This window comes from Miniopterus natalensis, chromosome 4 (genome assembly GCF_054644295.1).
Source record: "Miniopterus natalensis isolate mMinNat1 chromosome 4, mMinNat1.hap1, whole genome shotgun sequence".
Taxonomy (NCBI): domain Eukaryota; kingdom Metazoa; phylum Chordata; class Mammalia; order Chiroptera; family Miniopteridae; genus Miniopterus; species Miniopterus natalensis.
In genome coordinates this window covers 5,739,617-5,755,180 of record NC_142084.1, presented here as the reverse complement: position 1 = coordinate 5,755,180, position 15,564 = coordinate 5,739,617, and the positions used below count along the sequence as shown (strand labels likewise).

The 15,564-nt window shown below is 50.4% G+C and overlaps 1 protein-coding gene across 1 annotated transcript in view; it reads right to left on the bottom strand.

Moving 5' to 3' along the window:
- Positions 1–15,564, bottom strand: part of LOC107527842 (N-deacetylase and N-sulfotransferase 3) — a 68,803-nt gene that overhangs the window by 8,240 nt on the left and 44,999 nt on the right. The window contains exons 6-11 of the mRNA XM_016200706.2: positions 14,673–14,855; positions 11,892–11,988; positions 8,670–8,793; positions 5,117–5,291; positions 2,002–2,172; positions 373–482 (exon numbers count right to left, since the gene is read on the bottom strand). Of these exons, the coding sequence (XP_016056192.2) occupies positions 373–482; positions 2,002–2,172; positions 5,117–5,291; positions 8,670–8,793; positions 11,892–11,988; positions 14,673–14,855 (860 nt within the window). The remainder of the gene's footprint in view (positions 1–372; positions 483–2,001; positions 2,173–5,116; positions 5,292–8,669; positions 8,794–11,891; positions 11,989–14,672; positions 14,856–15,564) is intronic.

Here is a 15,564-nt window from a genome sequence, read left to right as displayed (position 1 = left end):
GCCTTGGGGGCCACCCCTGCGGCCTGAACCTGCGGAAAGGAGAGAGGAGCCAGCGCACCAACGCTGGGGAGTCACCTGGGCAGACCTGCAGGAAGGCCCAGTGCTGTCTGCGAATAGGCTCGGCACCCCCAGCATAAGCAGCCCTTTCGAGGGTCGGGCACCCCCAGAGGGACCTCTCACAGGAATCAGCGGGGCATCTGGGCGCTGCCTTGCCCCCCGTTGAAATGTCGCTCCCCAAGGGGCTGGTGTCAGTCTGAATGAGGCTCGGTGTGTGCGGAGCAGCTGACGCGACATTTGCGTCACCAAACGACGGCTTCTTTAAACCCAGTTCTCTGCTGACACCTCAACGAACTCATCAGAACACAAACTTACGTTAACGCTTCGGAGTAGTTATAATGACGGGAGACGCCCAGAAACTTCTGCACGCCGTCCATCACGGTCGCAGGATCCACTCGCAGCTGCTGCCCGTCGATAATTAGCAACTAGATTACCAAGGGGGGAGAACGGCAGCAGGCACTGAGAAAAGACGCAACGTGCAACGAGGATCCCCGCACCCCGCTTTCCCCGGCGAGCGGCTCGAGCGGAGGGACCCGCACACGCTGTGTGAGACCCAACCGGGCCTCCCCACCGATGGCCTGGACTGGAACGTGCTCCTGCTTTGTAACCCGAGAGCCCTGCAAACACTGTGAGAACCGGGAGCCCTCGAGGGATGGAGACAGCCCGAGGATCATGCCTATAAACCACACGTGGGAGCCCGGACACTGGCCGCCCCTTCTGCGCTGGGCAGGACAGAGACAAGAAAGGTTCGAACAGGGCCTGGCGCGGTGACGCAGGGGACCCATCACTCTCGGGACTCCACCCGAGGGGAGCACCGCCAAGGGCTCGGAAATCTCTAATTCCGTTAGAGGAGAAGGTACAATTCCCAGAGTCCTGCCTGTGGGCAGTGCTTCCTCAGCCGACCAGAGGAAGAGTCTGTGGGGCTCTGGGGCTCTGGCGAGGGAGGGTGGGCCCGCGGTGGAGGGCGCCGGCCTGCCGTGCGGGGGGCTCTCCACCTCCTCGCCATTGTTTCCATTTGGTCTAGAGCCGCGCTGCTCAGCAGACCGTTCGGTGAAGATGGCCGTGCCCACGGGGGGTCCACCAGGTGGCCGCGGAGCCATTGAAATGTGGGCCATGTGGTTGAGGGGCTGAAGTTTTCATTTTCTGCAACTTCAGTATGCGTTCAAACGGCCCCGTGGGGTAGCGGCCGGACAGCGTGCCTGCAGACACACAGGCCCGGCGGGCGTGACTGGACTGCTGTGGGCCCGTCAGTGTCAGCCCTGACTGTGTCATCGAGGTGGATGCCCGGCCAAGGAGAGACGCAAGGAAGCCAGGAACAACGAAGGACTCGTGAAGAATTCAGCAAGGTGGTGCAAGGGAAATAATGGCGATTAATTAAGCAAAACGATATCTGCCTTGTTTGTTAAGAGGCGCCCAAGCTTCCTTCTCGGAATAAGAACCAGGGCTGCTAAAGCTCGTAGCCTCAGGGATGGCGTGAGCTGGAAACAGCAGGGCGATCGAGCCTGAAATACTTAAAAGAGAGAAGCAGCCCTGGCGGGTTTGCTCAGTGGTCAGAGCATTGGCCTGAGGACCCAGCGCCCCAGGTTCAGTTCCCAGTGAAGGGCACGTACTTCAGTTGCAGGCTCGATCCCCTGCCAGTCCGGGCAGGTGCGGGTGGCAACCAGTCGACACGTCTCTCTCACACCCATGTCTCTCTCTCCCTCTCTTCCATGCTCTCTGAAAAGCAATGGAAAAAATATCCTTGGATTAAAAAAGAAAAAGAAAAAGAAAAAGAATTAAACAGCTTTTCTACCTCTGCCTATTTTTTATTCATTGCCTGTCTCATTACATACAAGTAAAGGGTAGAAGCTGGTGCTGTTTTCATGGGTAGAACTTCCCTCTAATCCGGAGGCAGAGCCATCCGCGCAATGCGCCTGTGACAAGCCAGGTTCTTACCGCTCCTACCTGGACGGCGGGGAAGTGCAGGAGCCATCTCTCGATGTGGCTGGCGTACCACCCGGGCACCAAGCACCGTCTCTGCAAGGCCCGCAGCTCGGGGGGCGCATGGGGCCCCGCCGAGATCACCTCGAAGAAGCTGAACCTCAGTGCTGCGGGGTCCTCGTGGGATCGCTGGTGCTACGAGGAAAGGGGGTGATTAAACTTGAGCCACAGGCATTGGTAATCACAAGTCAACCTCTCACAAGTCTCGGGTGAGGGAAGGGCACCTCGCTGGCGTGTTTCACAGGTAAGAGAGGGTGGGGACTTTTCCTGGAGCATCAGGAATGAAAGCTAGGACCCCCAGGAGAGAGCACTTGTGGCAATTCTTGGTGGAGGCTGAATTCTTATTGATAGGATTCCTTAACCAACTTTACGGAGTCCTTTCTTTGGTATATATACTTCATTCTGAAAATAACTCTTGGACATTGTATGAGCTCCCCCTCTGAGCTCATAAGAAAACCATTTATCATGTGAGCAAATGTCACCAAGCCCAGGAACTCACTTCTGCCACAGTCTGCTCCCCTGGGGATGGGATGCACTGTCACAAAAGCCCTGTCCCTTACTGTAAGTGTAGAAACTGCTGGACACCGGACAGGTGCACCGTCTGAAACCCACAGCTTTACCACACACACCTCGCGTTTAGAAGCCGGGGTGATTTTATTGAGTGGTAGCCTTTGTGATGAACCAGGATAATTTACTGTACAGAAAATGCAGAGAGCAGCACCTCAAGCAGGAAAGTTTCCTACGGGCTCAAGAGGGGTCCAGGGGGTTGAGGAAATCGCCCCATAAATATTCAGGGTTCAGGGGCAGCAAACTGGTGCAACAGGCCGCGGGACTTGGCCAAGGCCTGCGTTCTGCCAGGCGGAGCAATTTATTTGTCATATTTAGGACATTTTGTTAGCTTGCAGCCTGGAAACTGCCTTTTTCAGCAAAGTCTCAATTTTTCAGGTGCTAAGTGGTTGCCAGGCTCCAATTTTCTTCTTTCTCTTTGAATCAATTAAGGCTCATTTCTCTCTTCTCCAGATACCTGATGGAAAAGGTAAGTGATGCAACGTCGAATCCGTCAATTTGCAATTTGCTGTTTGTTGTGATTACAAGGTGCCTCCAGGAGTTTGATGCGAGTGGCTGGTGTGCGGTTGTGGGTTTCAGCCTCCTAGACGTCTCCCACCCTGTTAGGCGGCCTGCCATCCATGTGCCAGTCCGAGACCCCGTCTGTCTGCCGGTGGGACCTCGCCTGCCTGGCCCAGCCACAGAGCCTGTCCGGTGTCGTGTTCTTCCTGTTGTGAGCCTGGGGAGCTGGCTTTCCTTCACCAGCAAGCGGGCCCTGTGTGAGAAACTCTGCTCTCTAATATCGTGGATGGTCGGGAATTTACCTGTTTGAAATCCTGCCAGTGAGAAGGAGCAGCCCTGTCTCACCTGGAGGCTGGGAGCCATGCGGGTCACCTTGTTGCCACTCAGGTGCCCAGTTTCAGGTAAGGGGCTTTTGGACACAACACTCCATGTTTATCTGAACCTGATAATTTCCAAGGAAACGGGAGCCTTAGTCTGTTTTTCCACCCTGATAACCCTCTTACACGCACACAGCCCTGCTTTGCGCCAACCAAACACTCCATTTTAATTTCACCTAAATTTCTCCCCTTACAAACCCTCCCGTTCTTTCGGGAGGCGCCCAGTGGTTCGTTGGGTGTTCGGGCTCCCCATCTGCAGTGCCCGGGGTCTTCGTCAGGTGGGCTTTCTCCCTCGGTGGGGTTCTGTCTGTCACTTTGTGTCCTGATTTGTACGCGGGTTATTTACATGTTTCTCCAGTTACACTGAAAGTGGCCTCGTGTGCAATGTCCGTGTTTATTAATTTATCTTCAGGTCGACTCAGAACAGTGCTTCGCACGTGGCAGCCACTAGGACAGCCGGACGCGCAGCATCTGGGAGGCGTTGCCAAGTCACCAAACAGGAAGACGAACGAGGGTCCGAGAGGCCACGGCACCGACTCCGTTAACTCTATGTTCTGACATTTCATTTGCCTGCTTTTTATTGAATCTTTTCCCCTTGGTAATTAAAATATCACTGGGCAGTTTTTTCTTATTGTTTTTAATGATTCATTAAAGCAAAAATGTACAGGACCGGTAAGTGTCGTTATCAGTGTCTGTTAAACTAGTTCAGTGATCATCTCCGCGTGCGGCCCTCCCTGGCGTCGGACCCGGCAGCGGGTCCGAGGAAGGCTCCACGGGCTTAGCTGGCGCGGCCTCCACCTGGAGGGATCCTGGCATTCGCCATGGCTGCTGCCTCTCCATACAAGCAGTGACCGCAGCTCTTTTCGAGTCAGGGTCACTGATGTACAACCCACGGGCTAAACTGGGTTGGCCGCTTGTTGTAAATAAAGTTTTATTGGAACACAGCTAAGCTCATTCAGAGGCCCAACTGCCGCAGAGAACAACCTGCCTCCCTGCCCTTTTCCCGGAAGACCCGTGACTCCTGCCTCTGGGAACAGATTATACTCGGCCACAAAACAGATGATAGCAGCATGACACGTGCTTTAGGTGAAAAGTAAGGATTTTGAATTATTATAACATTTTACTTTTAAAGTGCAGCTATACAGAAGCACAGAATACACCAGCAGGCATCATTTTGTTTGTTGTTTTAACTTCGTTGCATAAATGCATCTTATTCAACAAGTTAATTAAATGGGTACAAAATTAATAAAACCTTAAGGAGAAAGTTAGTTTCTCCACTGACAACAAAGAAAAATTTATTTGCTCTTCTGCCGGTATAAAAACTAGCAAATATTGCCCGGCCGGGTGTGGCTCGGCGGTCGGGCATCAACCTAGGATCCAGGCGATCGGGTTCGATTCCCGGTCAGGGCACATGCCCTGGTTGCAGGCTGCAGCCGATCAATGACTCTCTCATCATTGATGTTTCTGTCTCTCTCTCTCCCTCTCCCTTTCTCTCTGAAATCAATAAAGACATATTTGAAAAAAAACAACCACCTAGCAAATCTTTCTCATTAAAACCCGAGGGGTGACGGCTGCCGCGGACCATCTCCAGTCTGCATCCTTGCTCCCGCTGGGCTCTGTCTGGGTTTCCTTACCTGGTACCAGGAATAGGCCCGGTCCGAGGGGTCGATGAGGATGGTGATGATCTTGGCTTTAGGGACGAGAGCAGCTGCTCTCTTGGGGGCCTCCTCTGAGTGGAAGTAATTGGAACTCTTCTCGAACAGAAGGTCCGTGGTGACGTTGGGCGGGGCTGGGAAGAAATCCATGTACCTGGAAAAGGAACATTTCTCAGAAGACGACTCTGGCTTACACGCAGCCCCTGGTGATGAAGACTTTAAAGGAGTCCCACAGGTTCATTACAAGTTTCCCAAACAAAAGCCTTTTTCTACAAGGCGTTCATCCCACACGGTGACAAGTGAGGGGAGATACACAGAGCGCTAGTCGTGCGCTTGAAGATGCTTTTCTAAATAAATACATTTTCTCGTTTTGCTTCATATCAGGTAAAAAGGTATGGGGGGGCAACAAAGATGTGGACAGAGTGAGCAAACCGCCCTATAATCGTAGGGGGCTCTCACGTTTCCTAAGCCTCACCCTCCACCCCCCCTCCATTTCACAGGCCACCGTGAGGCTGACTGCGGAGACCAGGGAGCTCACAGTTACCGAACAGGGGCCGTCAGCACCGTGCTGTGACTTCTCTCAGTGCGGCGTTTTCTTTCAGGCCGCTCACACGGGAGAGCAGCTGGTGGGACTCGAGTCAGCATGTAGCAGTTTGTCTGGTACAACAAAGCCACGTCTAGAAACTCAGGGCCGCAGAGAAAGCCGCCCGTGTCTTCTGGAAATTGCCTGTGGTGACCTGTCATTGTGGCAGCCTTCCCGGGGAAGGAGATACTCACGAGGTTCTGGAAAATTGGTTCAGCTGATCTGTTCTGGTGTCTTTACTATTTCTGGTTGGTCCCAAATTTCAGGCGACAGGTTCGTTTAGCTGCTCACACTGTTCCGGTGGAGCTAAGGGTCTAGTGGTTTCTCACTCGGTCCAAACTTGTCTCAAACTCGCTTATTCCAAGGAGGCTCCACGGGTCACAGAGAAGGGCAGGTGCTGCCGGATCCAGACAACTTTCATTTTCCAGAACTGTCCACCTCCCTGGCGGCCCTTTACCCTCGGAACAGGGCTGGCCTTGAAAACCGCCTGGGCCAGCCGCTCCGGATCTCGGACCCCCGGTGCTGGTTCCGCAGGGCCCGCTTGCTGCCTCCTGTGGGGCCACGTGTTTCTCGTGGAGCGGCTGGCACTCGGTCCTTGAAAAATGTTCGATGGGCGAACAAGTAAATAGATCGAATTCATTCATATTTCCAGGGTAGAAACAGGTCCATATGTGGAGACTATGAATTCAGGTTATCCAAAGAATTCGTGAAAAACTAGCCGTAGCCAGTTTGGCTCAGAGATTAGAGCATCGGCCAGGGACCGAAGGGCGTCCGGGTTGATTCCCGGTCAAGGACACGCACCTCGGGTGCAGGCTCGATCCCTGGCCCCAGTAGGGGCGCGTAGGGGAAGCAACCAATTGATGTGTCTCTCTCACATCGATGTTTCTCCCCCCCTTCCCCTCCCACTCTCTGAAAAGCAATGGGAAAAATATCCTCTGGTGAGGACAGAAAAGAGAAAAACTGGAGTGGCTGAGCAATTTAAAGGGTAAAAGCGAATGTCTGCCTCAAGCCTTACTGTTGCCATAACACCTCAGCGCTTTTTTACTGAGAAAGTGTGATTTTCCTACACTCCACATTTGCCACTTGGGTTGACCCGAGTATTTCTCAGTGATTTTATTCAAAGCCATCTGAAGACATTTAGAGGCTCTAACGTGAACAGGACCCCAAGGCTGTCATGCACCCCTGCACCCCACCGCACCCCCTGGAATCACAGCAGCTAATCATCAAACCAGCAGACGTGACTTCATGCACAAATCATTTTCTGACATCTTCTGACTATGAATCTTGCTGTTGCATCGACGACGGAGTTTTCTAACTTCCATTGGCCCTGCTTTGCTTGTGCCCTAAGCCTGTGTCGGCTGCCTGTCCTTGAACGCAGCCCTGGTTCTACCTGGTTCTCCAAAAAAGCCGATCCATGTCCAGGAGAACTAACTGCTGGGTGGATTCCATCCCGTGACCTTGGCACCTTGAGGCACAGAACCTCCAACCTGTGGCTCTGGGGCCCTGAGGGGCAGCGGAGGTGCTGGTGGCTCCTGGAGGGAAGGCTGGTCTTAGGGCCAAACCCAGGCGACGTGGAGGGCATCCTGGTTGTCGTCGCTCACAGATTGACACCTGCAGTTACTATTATCTGTCATTTGCACTAATTGCCTTTTATGCGCGTATAATTTGTCAGTCAACAGTGTTTGCAATTGGGGTGTTTTTAGTGACTTATAATTAAAATTTTTAATTGCTCTTCAGCTTTCTGCTTCTCCCTGTCGTCTTTATAAATGGCTTAAGGGATTTTCTTCCCATCGTCGAGGCTCCACACATCCCTGGCGCCTGAACAGCTTTCCTTTTTAATTGGTTATTCTCACAGATACCTTGCGTCTCAGGGAGCCCGGACATCGAGTTCGTCTCCACCCCACAGCAGTCCCAGTGCCTCCTGTCGCCTGAGGCCGACATGCGTGGGCGCCTTCCGGACTGTCACCACCACCGTGGGACGGGACACGGAGGCAGCGTCAGGCAGGGTGCTGAAGAATCCGCAGGGAAGCACGTAACAGCCGGAATGGACGTAAGTGCTCGTAGGTGCTCAGGTGGTGCTCAGCCCATTTCTTTACCTTTCCACCCCCGCGACCCATAAGCGAGCCTGGAGGGTGTTGATACTTACACAGTTGAGGTCATTGAATTGACAGCAGAGGTTAATGTATAAGAGCTCTTTATGCTAAAATTCATGCAAAACACTTAGGCTCATGCTCTGCAGTTATTCTAAGAATCCCGCTCCTCTGTACCTCCTGCCCGGGATCCATACCGTAAACAGCAAGGCCTGGAGATTTACCTAACGATTAACATGCCTGCTACGTCCTTCCCACTACACTGCTGTATTTACATCACTGTATTTTGTGTGTACTTGACATTTTAACTTTTAATTTTAACTGTTTTTCTCAAATGGCTGATACAGTTCTAAGATGAATTCAAAAGCCAGTTCAATTTTGTATATTGTTGATATTTTTTACGGCTTTCATTACTCATGAGATTTGTACCCATTTCTAGTTCTGTCTATTTACCTTTTATACCAAAACAAAATAGAAAATCATGTATATGGACGGTAACATCACTTTAATGAAAAGTGCATGAGGAGAAAAAGCCACAAAAGTGTTTTCTTAACAGTGGAGAGGAACGAAACTCCTAGGTGCTACGGGAGTTTCTCTGACTTCACATCTGTAATTACCATCAAAGATAATTAATGCAAATGGAAATTACATGTGGGCCTCTTGAGGTGACAAGTCCCTGCAACAACTGAAAAAAGTTATGAATAATTTCTGTGATCTTTCATGTAGTCAATCAATTTCTAAGGCGCAGAGGGTAACATTTACTTGTGGCTACAAACTTAAACGTTTATACATGTGAGTGCTCATTTTATACTGTGCACAGTACATATACTTTTAGATTTATACTAATAACCCATCTTACCAATCAATCCCCCTGTGGTAGTTATTTCTATTAAAGAACTGTACCTCCTCAAAGGTTTTGGGGCTGGGGGAGTTACTAAGGATGGAGGGATGCATGACCAGGAACAGATACAAAGCAGTGGTTCCTGCAAAGACAGGAGAGGTTCAGAGATTAATTCAATGAAAACACAGTTTCCTACCATTAGCATTACAAAGTTTAATAAACTAACTACCACAACGCGCCAGACAGGTACACAGAAGTATTCTTCAAATTAAACTGGAGAGCCAGCCCACATTTAAACAGCAGTAGATGCTAAAACTCAGAGCTGGTGTGAGGTGAGCGGAGCATGTGTGAGGTCCTGAGAGCTGGCATTTGACTCCAGCCCAGTCACCGATTTGGGTTGTGACTTTGGCTTCTCTTGGTCTTGGCTTTGTCAGTAAGAAATCACCTGCCTCGCTTAGTTCACAGGCTTCCTCTGAGGATAAAAAGACATATTGTACCTAGAGACACCTTGATATGAGTAAAGCACTATTTGAATGAAAGGTGTCATTATTTAATAGAAGATATGACATTACCAAAGTCAATACTTGGGTTCCCCATAAAGTGCTTCCTGAGGCCTAAGAAAAGTTATTACACTTGAGGCAGAATTTAATCTCTCAACAAGTTTGTTCCAGTTCAAATGAACCTACAGTTATAAAGAGTAGTGGCAAAAACTGTTTAAATTGCTAAATTTGAAAAAATATTGCTGCCCTTTTTAGTGACATAACTTACAGAACTTTTTGAAAGAGAAAGGCATATCCCAGATATCCATATAGATTTGTAACTATGGGGATCAAGAGCGTGAGTTTTAAAAAAGGGAACAATGTCATAGACTGTAGTTAGTGTTCTAGAGCCTAAATTACGAGCTAAAGGGCGCCGCGCAGTTAGCCTGCTGCCGGAGGAAGTGGGGAGGCCGAGCTCAGCTTGCCGAGGAGCTCCTCAGGCGCCTGCAGCAGCGACTGTGCTTACAAGCTGCTGACGCAACTGTTCCTGGCCTACGTGTGCAGCACTCCTGAGAGAGCAGGGTACCCTCCAGGTCCCCCTCTCCGCTGTGATTACGTTATCACCCAGCCGGGATGGGGCTGGACCTGTTCATTGTATTCCAGGCCAATGGCTGGCTCCAGTAGTCAGAGTAGGCTGACCACTTGGGGACATTATTGTTCTGATTTTTCTTAGTAATACTGACATGTCGCCACCTGTTCCGCATTTTGAAGTTTCTTACCTCTCGGATAAGCTTATCTCACACTGTACTTGAATCTGCCATATCACTACAACAGAAGCATTTTATAATCGTCTACAGCAATACTGTCTGAAACAATGAATGAAAGAGGCAGTGTCCTGAGAGGGGAGCTCAGGCAGACGGGGAACTTCTATCTGCCATCGGAGGCGACCGTAGGGACTGAAACACAGTGATCTGGGATATACGAAGTAAAAATGTCTTCACCGTGGTTCCCAGGCCCCAGCCAGCGTCGCACTCACTGGGAGGGCTCGTCAACACACAGGGAGCTGCGCCCTGTCCCAGGGCTTCGGATTCGGCACATGGAAAATCACCGACTTAGCCGAAATGCGGAACAAAATCTAAAACTTATTGGGGGAAAAGTTCCCTTATTTGAAATCCGCAGTGCAGGCAGTCTTTCCAGAGCATGGTCCTTTAGAATCAGGTGTAAGTCTAGGATCGGGAGTTTTATTTCTCACACACCCCAGCTGGGCGAGCTTGGACACACACCATCTAACCTAAGCCTTCGCTGTCCTATCTTTTTAGTGGGGAGGAAAATGCTTGGCGATCAGGGTTTCACGGGGCAGGTGAGCTAACCTCTGCGCAAGCACCTGAAGAGAGCCACATCTGAGTAGTAGTAAGGCTTTCAAAAATAACAACTTATTGAGATACAATTCAGAAATGCATTTAAAAAATAAAGAGAATAAAATCTCCCGAGGATAGAAAGCAATGGCCATTAGAATGTGAGAAAGAGAAAGCAGATTAATTTCTTTCTTACATCAGCTGGAAGCATTCTTTTCTGAATTTATTTTTAAGAATTGTATTAAATCATGTTGTTTGCCCTTAATAGCAGGACCAGCATTAATAAGACAAGTAAAAAAAAATGGAAATGATCTAAATTCTTTGATCTACTTGTTGGTAAAAGGCATGATGTAATTTGTCAGTGGTCAGAAAATTAAGTTGTGTTTTCTGAATTCTATCTTTGCCTATAAGTATTTTTGGGTCTGAATAAACTGTCCTGTGCGTGTATGTGCATGTGTGTGTCATGCGTGTGTGCACGTGTGTATAGAGTCATGGATACACACGTTCAAATAATCATCCAAGAGGTTCAGTTTTTATATTTCTGTTAGTTTTAACATGCCACGTCTCCGCACACCCAGATGACCGAGACGCGTGTGAAACTGCTCAGAAACTCCCGGTTCTCTCTGTAGAGCGAGCGGAGAAGGGAGCTGCCCCTCAGGAGGCGGCGGGGCCTGAATGGCTGTTTTCTGTGAAGCCAGAATCCAAGGGCCCCAGAGAATTTCTCGTGCAGGATACATGAACGTCTGGAATTTTAAAACGTCCACTGCGCTTTATTTTAACACTGATTCTTATAGAAACCAGAAGTTTATGGAAAAAAATGGCACACCAGCCCAAGAAAAGGCGCGAGGGCTTTCTCCTGGGTCTGAGTAAACACCTTTCTCAGCACAGAGGTTTTTTCTGTCTAGGAATCTGCTTGTCAAATGCCTTTCGACTTTTAGACAATAGTGGTCCCTGAAGGAGAGAGTTTGGAAATAAACCGTGATGGCTCGATGGCAGGAAAAGGTGTGTTTCTGGAAGGGAGTTATAATAGTTCTAGACATTCATCGTGTCCATCTGGACTTGAGGACGTCCTGCCAGTCACTTTCTAAAAGCACAGTTTTCATTTGAGAAATATTAATAGCAACGTGTTTCAACTGAGATTCTGGATAGAGGTGACTTGGCCACCACACTGCCTGCTGGATGTTCAAACTGTGTGGCATCTTTTCTCATCTCACTATAAACAACCCCGACAGGCGCGCGAGCACGTTCTCCACCCGAGCAAAGGTGGTCAGAGGAGAAAACGTGTCACTCCCTCGGCAGGGTGGCCAGAGGCCTGAGAACCAGTGAGAACTGGCTGTCTGTCCACCCGCGCGTCACACTGGGGGTGACTGCTGCGCTGCGGGGTCACCATAATGTGAAAGCCTCACCGGTCTTCTGGGGTCCGATGACCAGGAACTTTGGTAGTCGGTCGCAGGTTTTCTCTTTAGACCAAATGTCTCTGTGGCGCTTGTCATCACAAGGATTCTGAGTGGGAGGGGAATGAAAGATGGTTCTTCTTATTGAGTGTCTGTTGTGTGCTAGAGTTTTCCACCCCTGGCCTTAAAAAACCACCCCCGGGAACCAAGCCCTGAAGTGGCATCGTGGGTGCTTTCAAACCGCTCCTTTCCGTCCTGAGGCTGAGTGTCCGCTGAGCAGGCAGGAGGGACACACTTCTGCTGAGAGGCCCCCATAGCTCTGAGCTGCAGCATTTCTTTTTCTGTGGGCAGTTTTGTGCTTGTGTGCATGTGTGCGTGTGCATGTGTGCATGAGAGTGTGCCTGTGTGCGTGTGTGGGCCTGTGTGCATGTGTGTGTGTGGGCATGTGTATGCATGTGAGTGTGCATGTGTGTGCATGTGCATGCATGCATGTGCGAGTGTGTTAAAATCATGAGTTTGTTGGGCAGAGACTGTGCTCCATGCCGACCTAAAAGGAGATCCAAGCTCAGCCTTCAGGGGTAGCTGAACTGTAGAAGGGGTCAGGGTTTATTCTAAGTGACTGCTGCACGTCAGAGGAACACAGATCTGGCCATAATAATACTGTTTGAAGGGACAGCAGATTTCTTTCAGTGGCCTCCAAAGGTCAGTAAATGTGTATCTAAACCTATAACTTTACAGACCATGATGCTAAAAAGCACTACATTTTGGCAAAATGGGAAAATGAGGGTGAACTACGACCTTAGGGACCCGTGCAAGATACATCTAGACCAGTGATTTTCAAACTTTTCCATCTCATGGCACATAAACTAATTACTAAAATTCTGTGGAACACACGAAAGTATTATATTCTGTTGATCTGACAAAAAATAGGTATAATTTTAATTCATTCACACCGGATGGCTATTGTGTTGGCCGTTGTCATTTTTTTATTTGACAGTCTAAGGGAAAAGAGGTCAGTGCCCGACTAAACAGTCAGGTCTTGCATGCTTTAAGGATTCTGCGGCACAGCAGCTGGAAATTGTGGCTGTAGAACATCCTTAATTTAAACTGTAAAGTGCATATTATGTGAAGACTTTGCAGTACCCTTTCCTCCTGGTTTAGAAATGGGTGGACAGGAACGTTCTATTTTACTGTCAGTGCTGGAGACATGTGTAGTTAAACACACCTTCTGCCTATTTACAATAAGCAGCAGGTGTTAAGAGTATCGTGAGGGTATTCTTGTTGGCTGCTGTTCTAGAAAAATAGTGGTTTCAAACCTGTCACCTGAAACCATAATGATTTCAGTTTAAAAATAAGGTTTAAATGGTAGGAAAGTTGCATGTCTTTCCAGTGGCTAACGTTTGGTGATGTTTTGTAGCGGTTAAGATGAAAAAGAGCCCTGCTGGGTGGCTCAGTTGGTTGGAGCGTCACCCCTGGCCCCATGCACCAAAAGGTGGCGGGTGCGATGCCCGGTCAGGGCACATACCCAGGTTACGGGTTAGATCCCCAGTCAGGGCGAATGTGGGAGGCAACTGATCCATGTTTCTCTCTCACATCAATGTTTCTCTCTCTCCCTCCCTCCCTGTTTCCTCCCTTCCTCTGGCTAAGATAAAAAAAGACTAAAAGATTAGAAGATGTGAAAGATGTGTGTTATATGCAGTGATAATTCCACAACCACCTACTTTAACCTACTAAACTGTGTACTTGTGTCTCATTTGGGGTTCTCTGTTCGTGCTCAGGAGTAATTAGCTCAGGTTCAGCACTGAGTGAATTAAACCTGGAGCTCAGAGCTTACTGAAACTCAGTCTGTGGGACTTACTGCGTCTGCCCCCGGCGAGTGTTACTGTCCTGCTCCAGGGGCACTTACGAGAGTGGTTGACAGCACAGCCTCTGAGAAGATGGCCCATAACGGACTCCCACCTGCCACTCACTAGCTGGGTGGCCTTGCTCAAGTGTCTCAGCCATTCTGTGCCTCAGTTTCTCCATCTGTAAAATGGGGATGATTGTACCTACCACATAGGGTAGTTGTGAGGATTAAATGGGTTACGCTGTACAGAACCTAGTCTGACACAGGAAGTACTATGTAGTTATTTCCTAAGATTGCTGCTTTCCCAGATCACGGAGGGGGGGGTTAAGTTCAAAGCGTGTTACTGCAACTCCAGGTGCAGAAGGGCATGTGCTTTGGGACCCTGGTTATCCCTAGAACAGTGTGAAGATCCCATATTTATGTGATATTAAGAGGCTCAAGTAACTTTGCCACGTCCACTCCCGAGTAATACTTTTGAAAGATGCCCGAATCCTGCAGCTGCCGGCTGCCCCGTGGCTCTGTAGGCTGACACCAGTTTGAACTCTCCTCACCTGCCCCTTGAGTGTGTTCAGTCCCTGGAGGTGGGCAGGTGCTCAAGGTGGACGGGCCGGCTGCCTGCCTGCCGCCCACCCTGCTGCCTGTCTTCTCACCCTTCAGTCTGCGCGCCCACCCCTCACCCTCCACCGAGACCGTTACATCCACTCGACCCTGCACGGAGCTTCGGAACTCCGGCATTCCCGCCGGGCGTGGGGACAGGGAACCGGCCACCAGGAAGCAGGAAGCGAAGCCTCAATTCAGGGAGAAGTGGCGTCTCAAACCCACTAACGTTTCCAAGAAGCATGAGCTCCCCGCCCCACACCCCGCGCCTCCACCTTTCAGGTCTGAACGACCCAGGGCTCCGAGGGATCCTCGTGGGGTAGTCACGCCAGTCCCTGAGCCGGTCTCACCTGCCAGAGAGGGTCTCTCTGCTCCGGGAAGATCTCAAAGTACTTGCGGGCCAGCTGCGCGGGGGGCAGAGTCTGCAGCCGCAGGTTGGTCCAGCTCTGCACGAAGTTGGCCAGGTTCACGAAGGTGTACAGCCCCAGCCGGTCATTGCCGTAGTTGGACAGGTGGGTCATGAAAATGCTGATCTGGAAAAGGGAAATGGACGTCAGTGTGCACGCGGTATTTCACCCCCGGGGGCAGAGCCACGGCCTCAATGCTGCTCCTTTTTCACACCCACTCATGACACACTTTTGAATTTCGGACAGACCAAACAGTCTCGTGTTCATACGTGCCAGGGGATGCGCTCTTAGCAAGACCAGATGAGCATTTTCCCTGAGATTTTAATATATTTCACAACAAAACGAATGAATCCAGCTGCCATGTACCCATGCGGGTGCGGGGAGAATGACGTGAATAATTTATCCTGATGGTCACATCCGATGGCCTCATGCATGTGGACTACTCACACTCAGAGACAGGGGATCCCAGGAAGCAGGGACTTTGTAATTTCAGGGTACTTAGTGGGTATGAGCAATCCGCGAACCGTCAGCACAGTGTTAGCTGAACAGAGCTGGTAACGCACAGCGGTGCCCTGCAGCCCCGCCTTGCTCCGACGGGGTGAGAATGGACAGATCTGCGTTCCCCTCGCTCTGGGGGAGGGAAGGGCGCTGTGCTGTCCCCGAGGGCGTGGAGGGAAGCATAGGCCAGCTAGCCAGCCTCTGGCCCCCGAGGGTTAGCCCCAGAGAGGAAGACAGACGGGACTCCAGCTGCCCACGGGCCGTCCGCGTGCGCGCGTCTCCCAAGCAGGGCTGGGCGAGCAAGCTCCTGCCCTGTCCGTGCCTCTCGGGGGCAAGG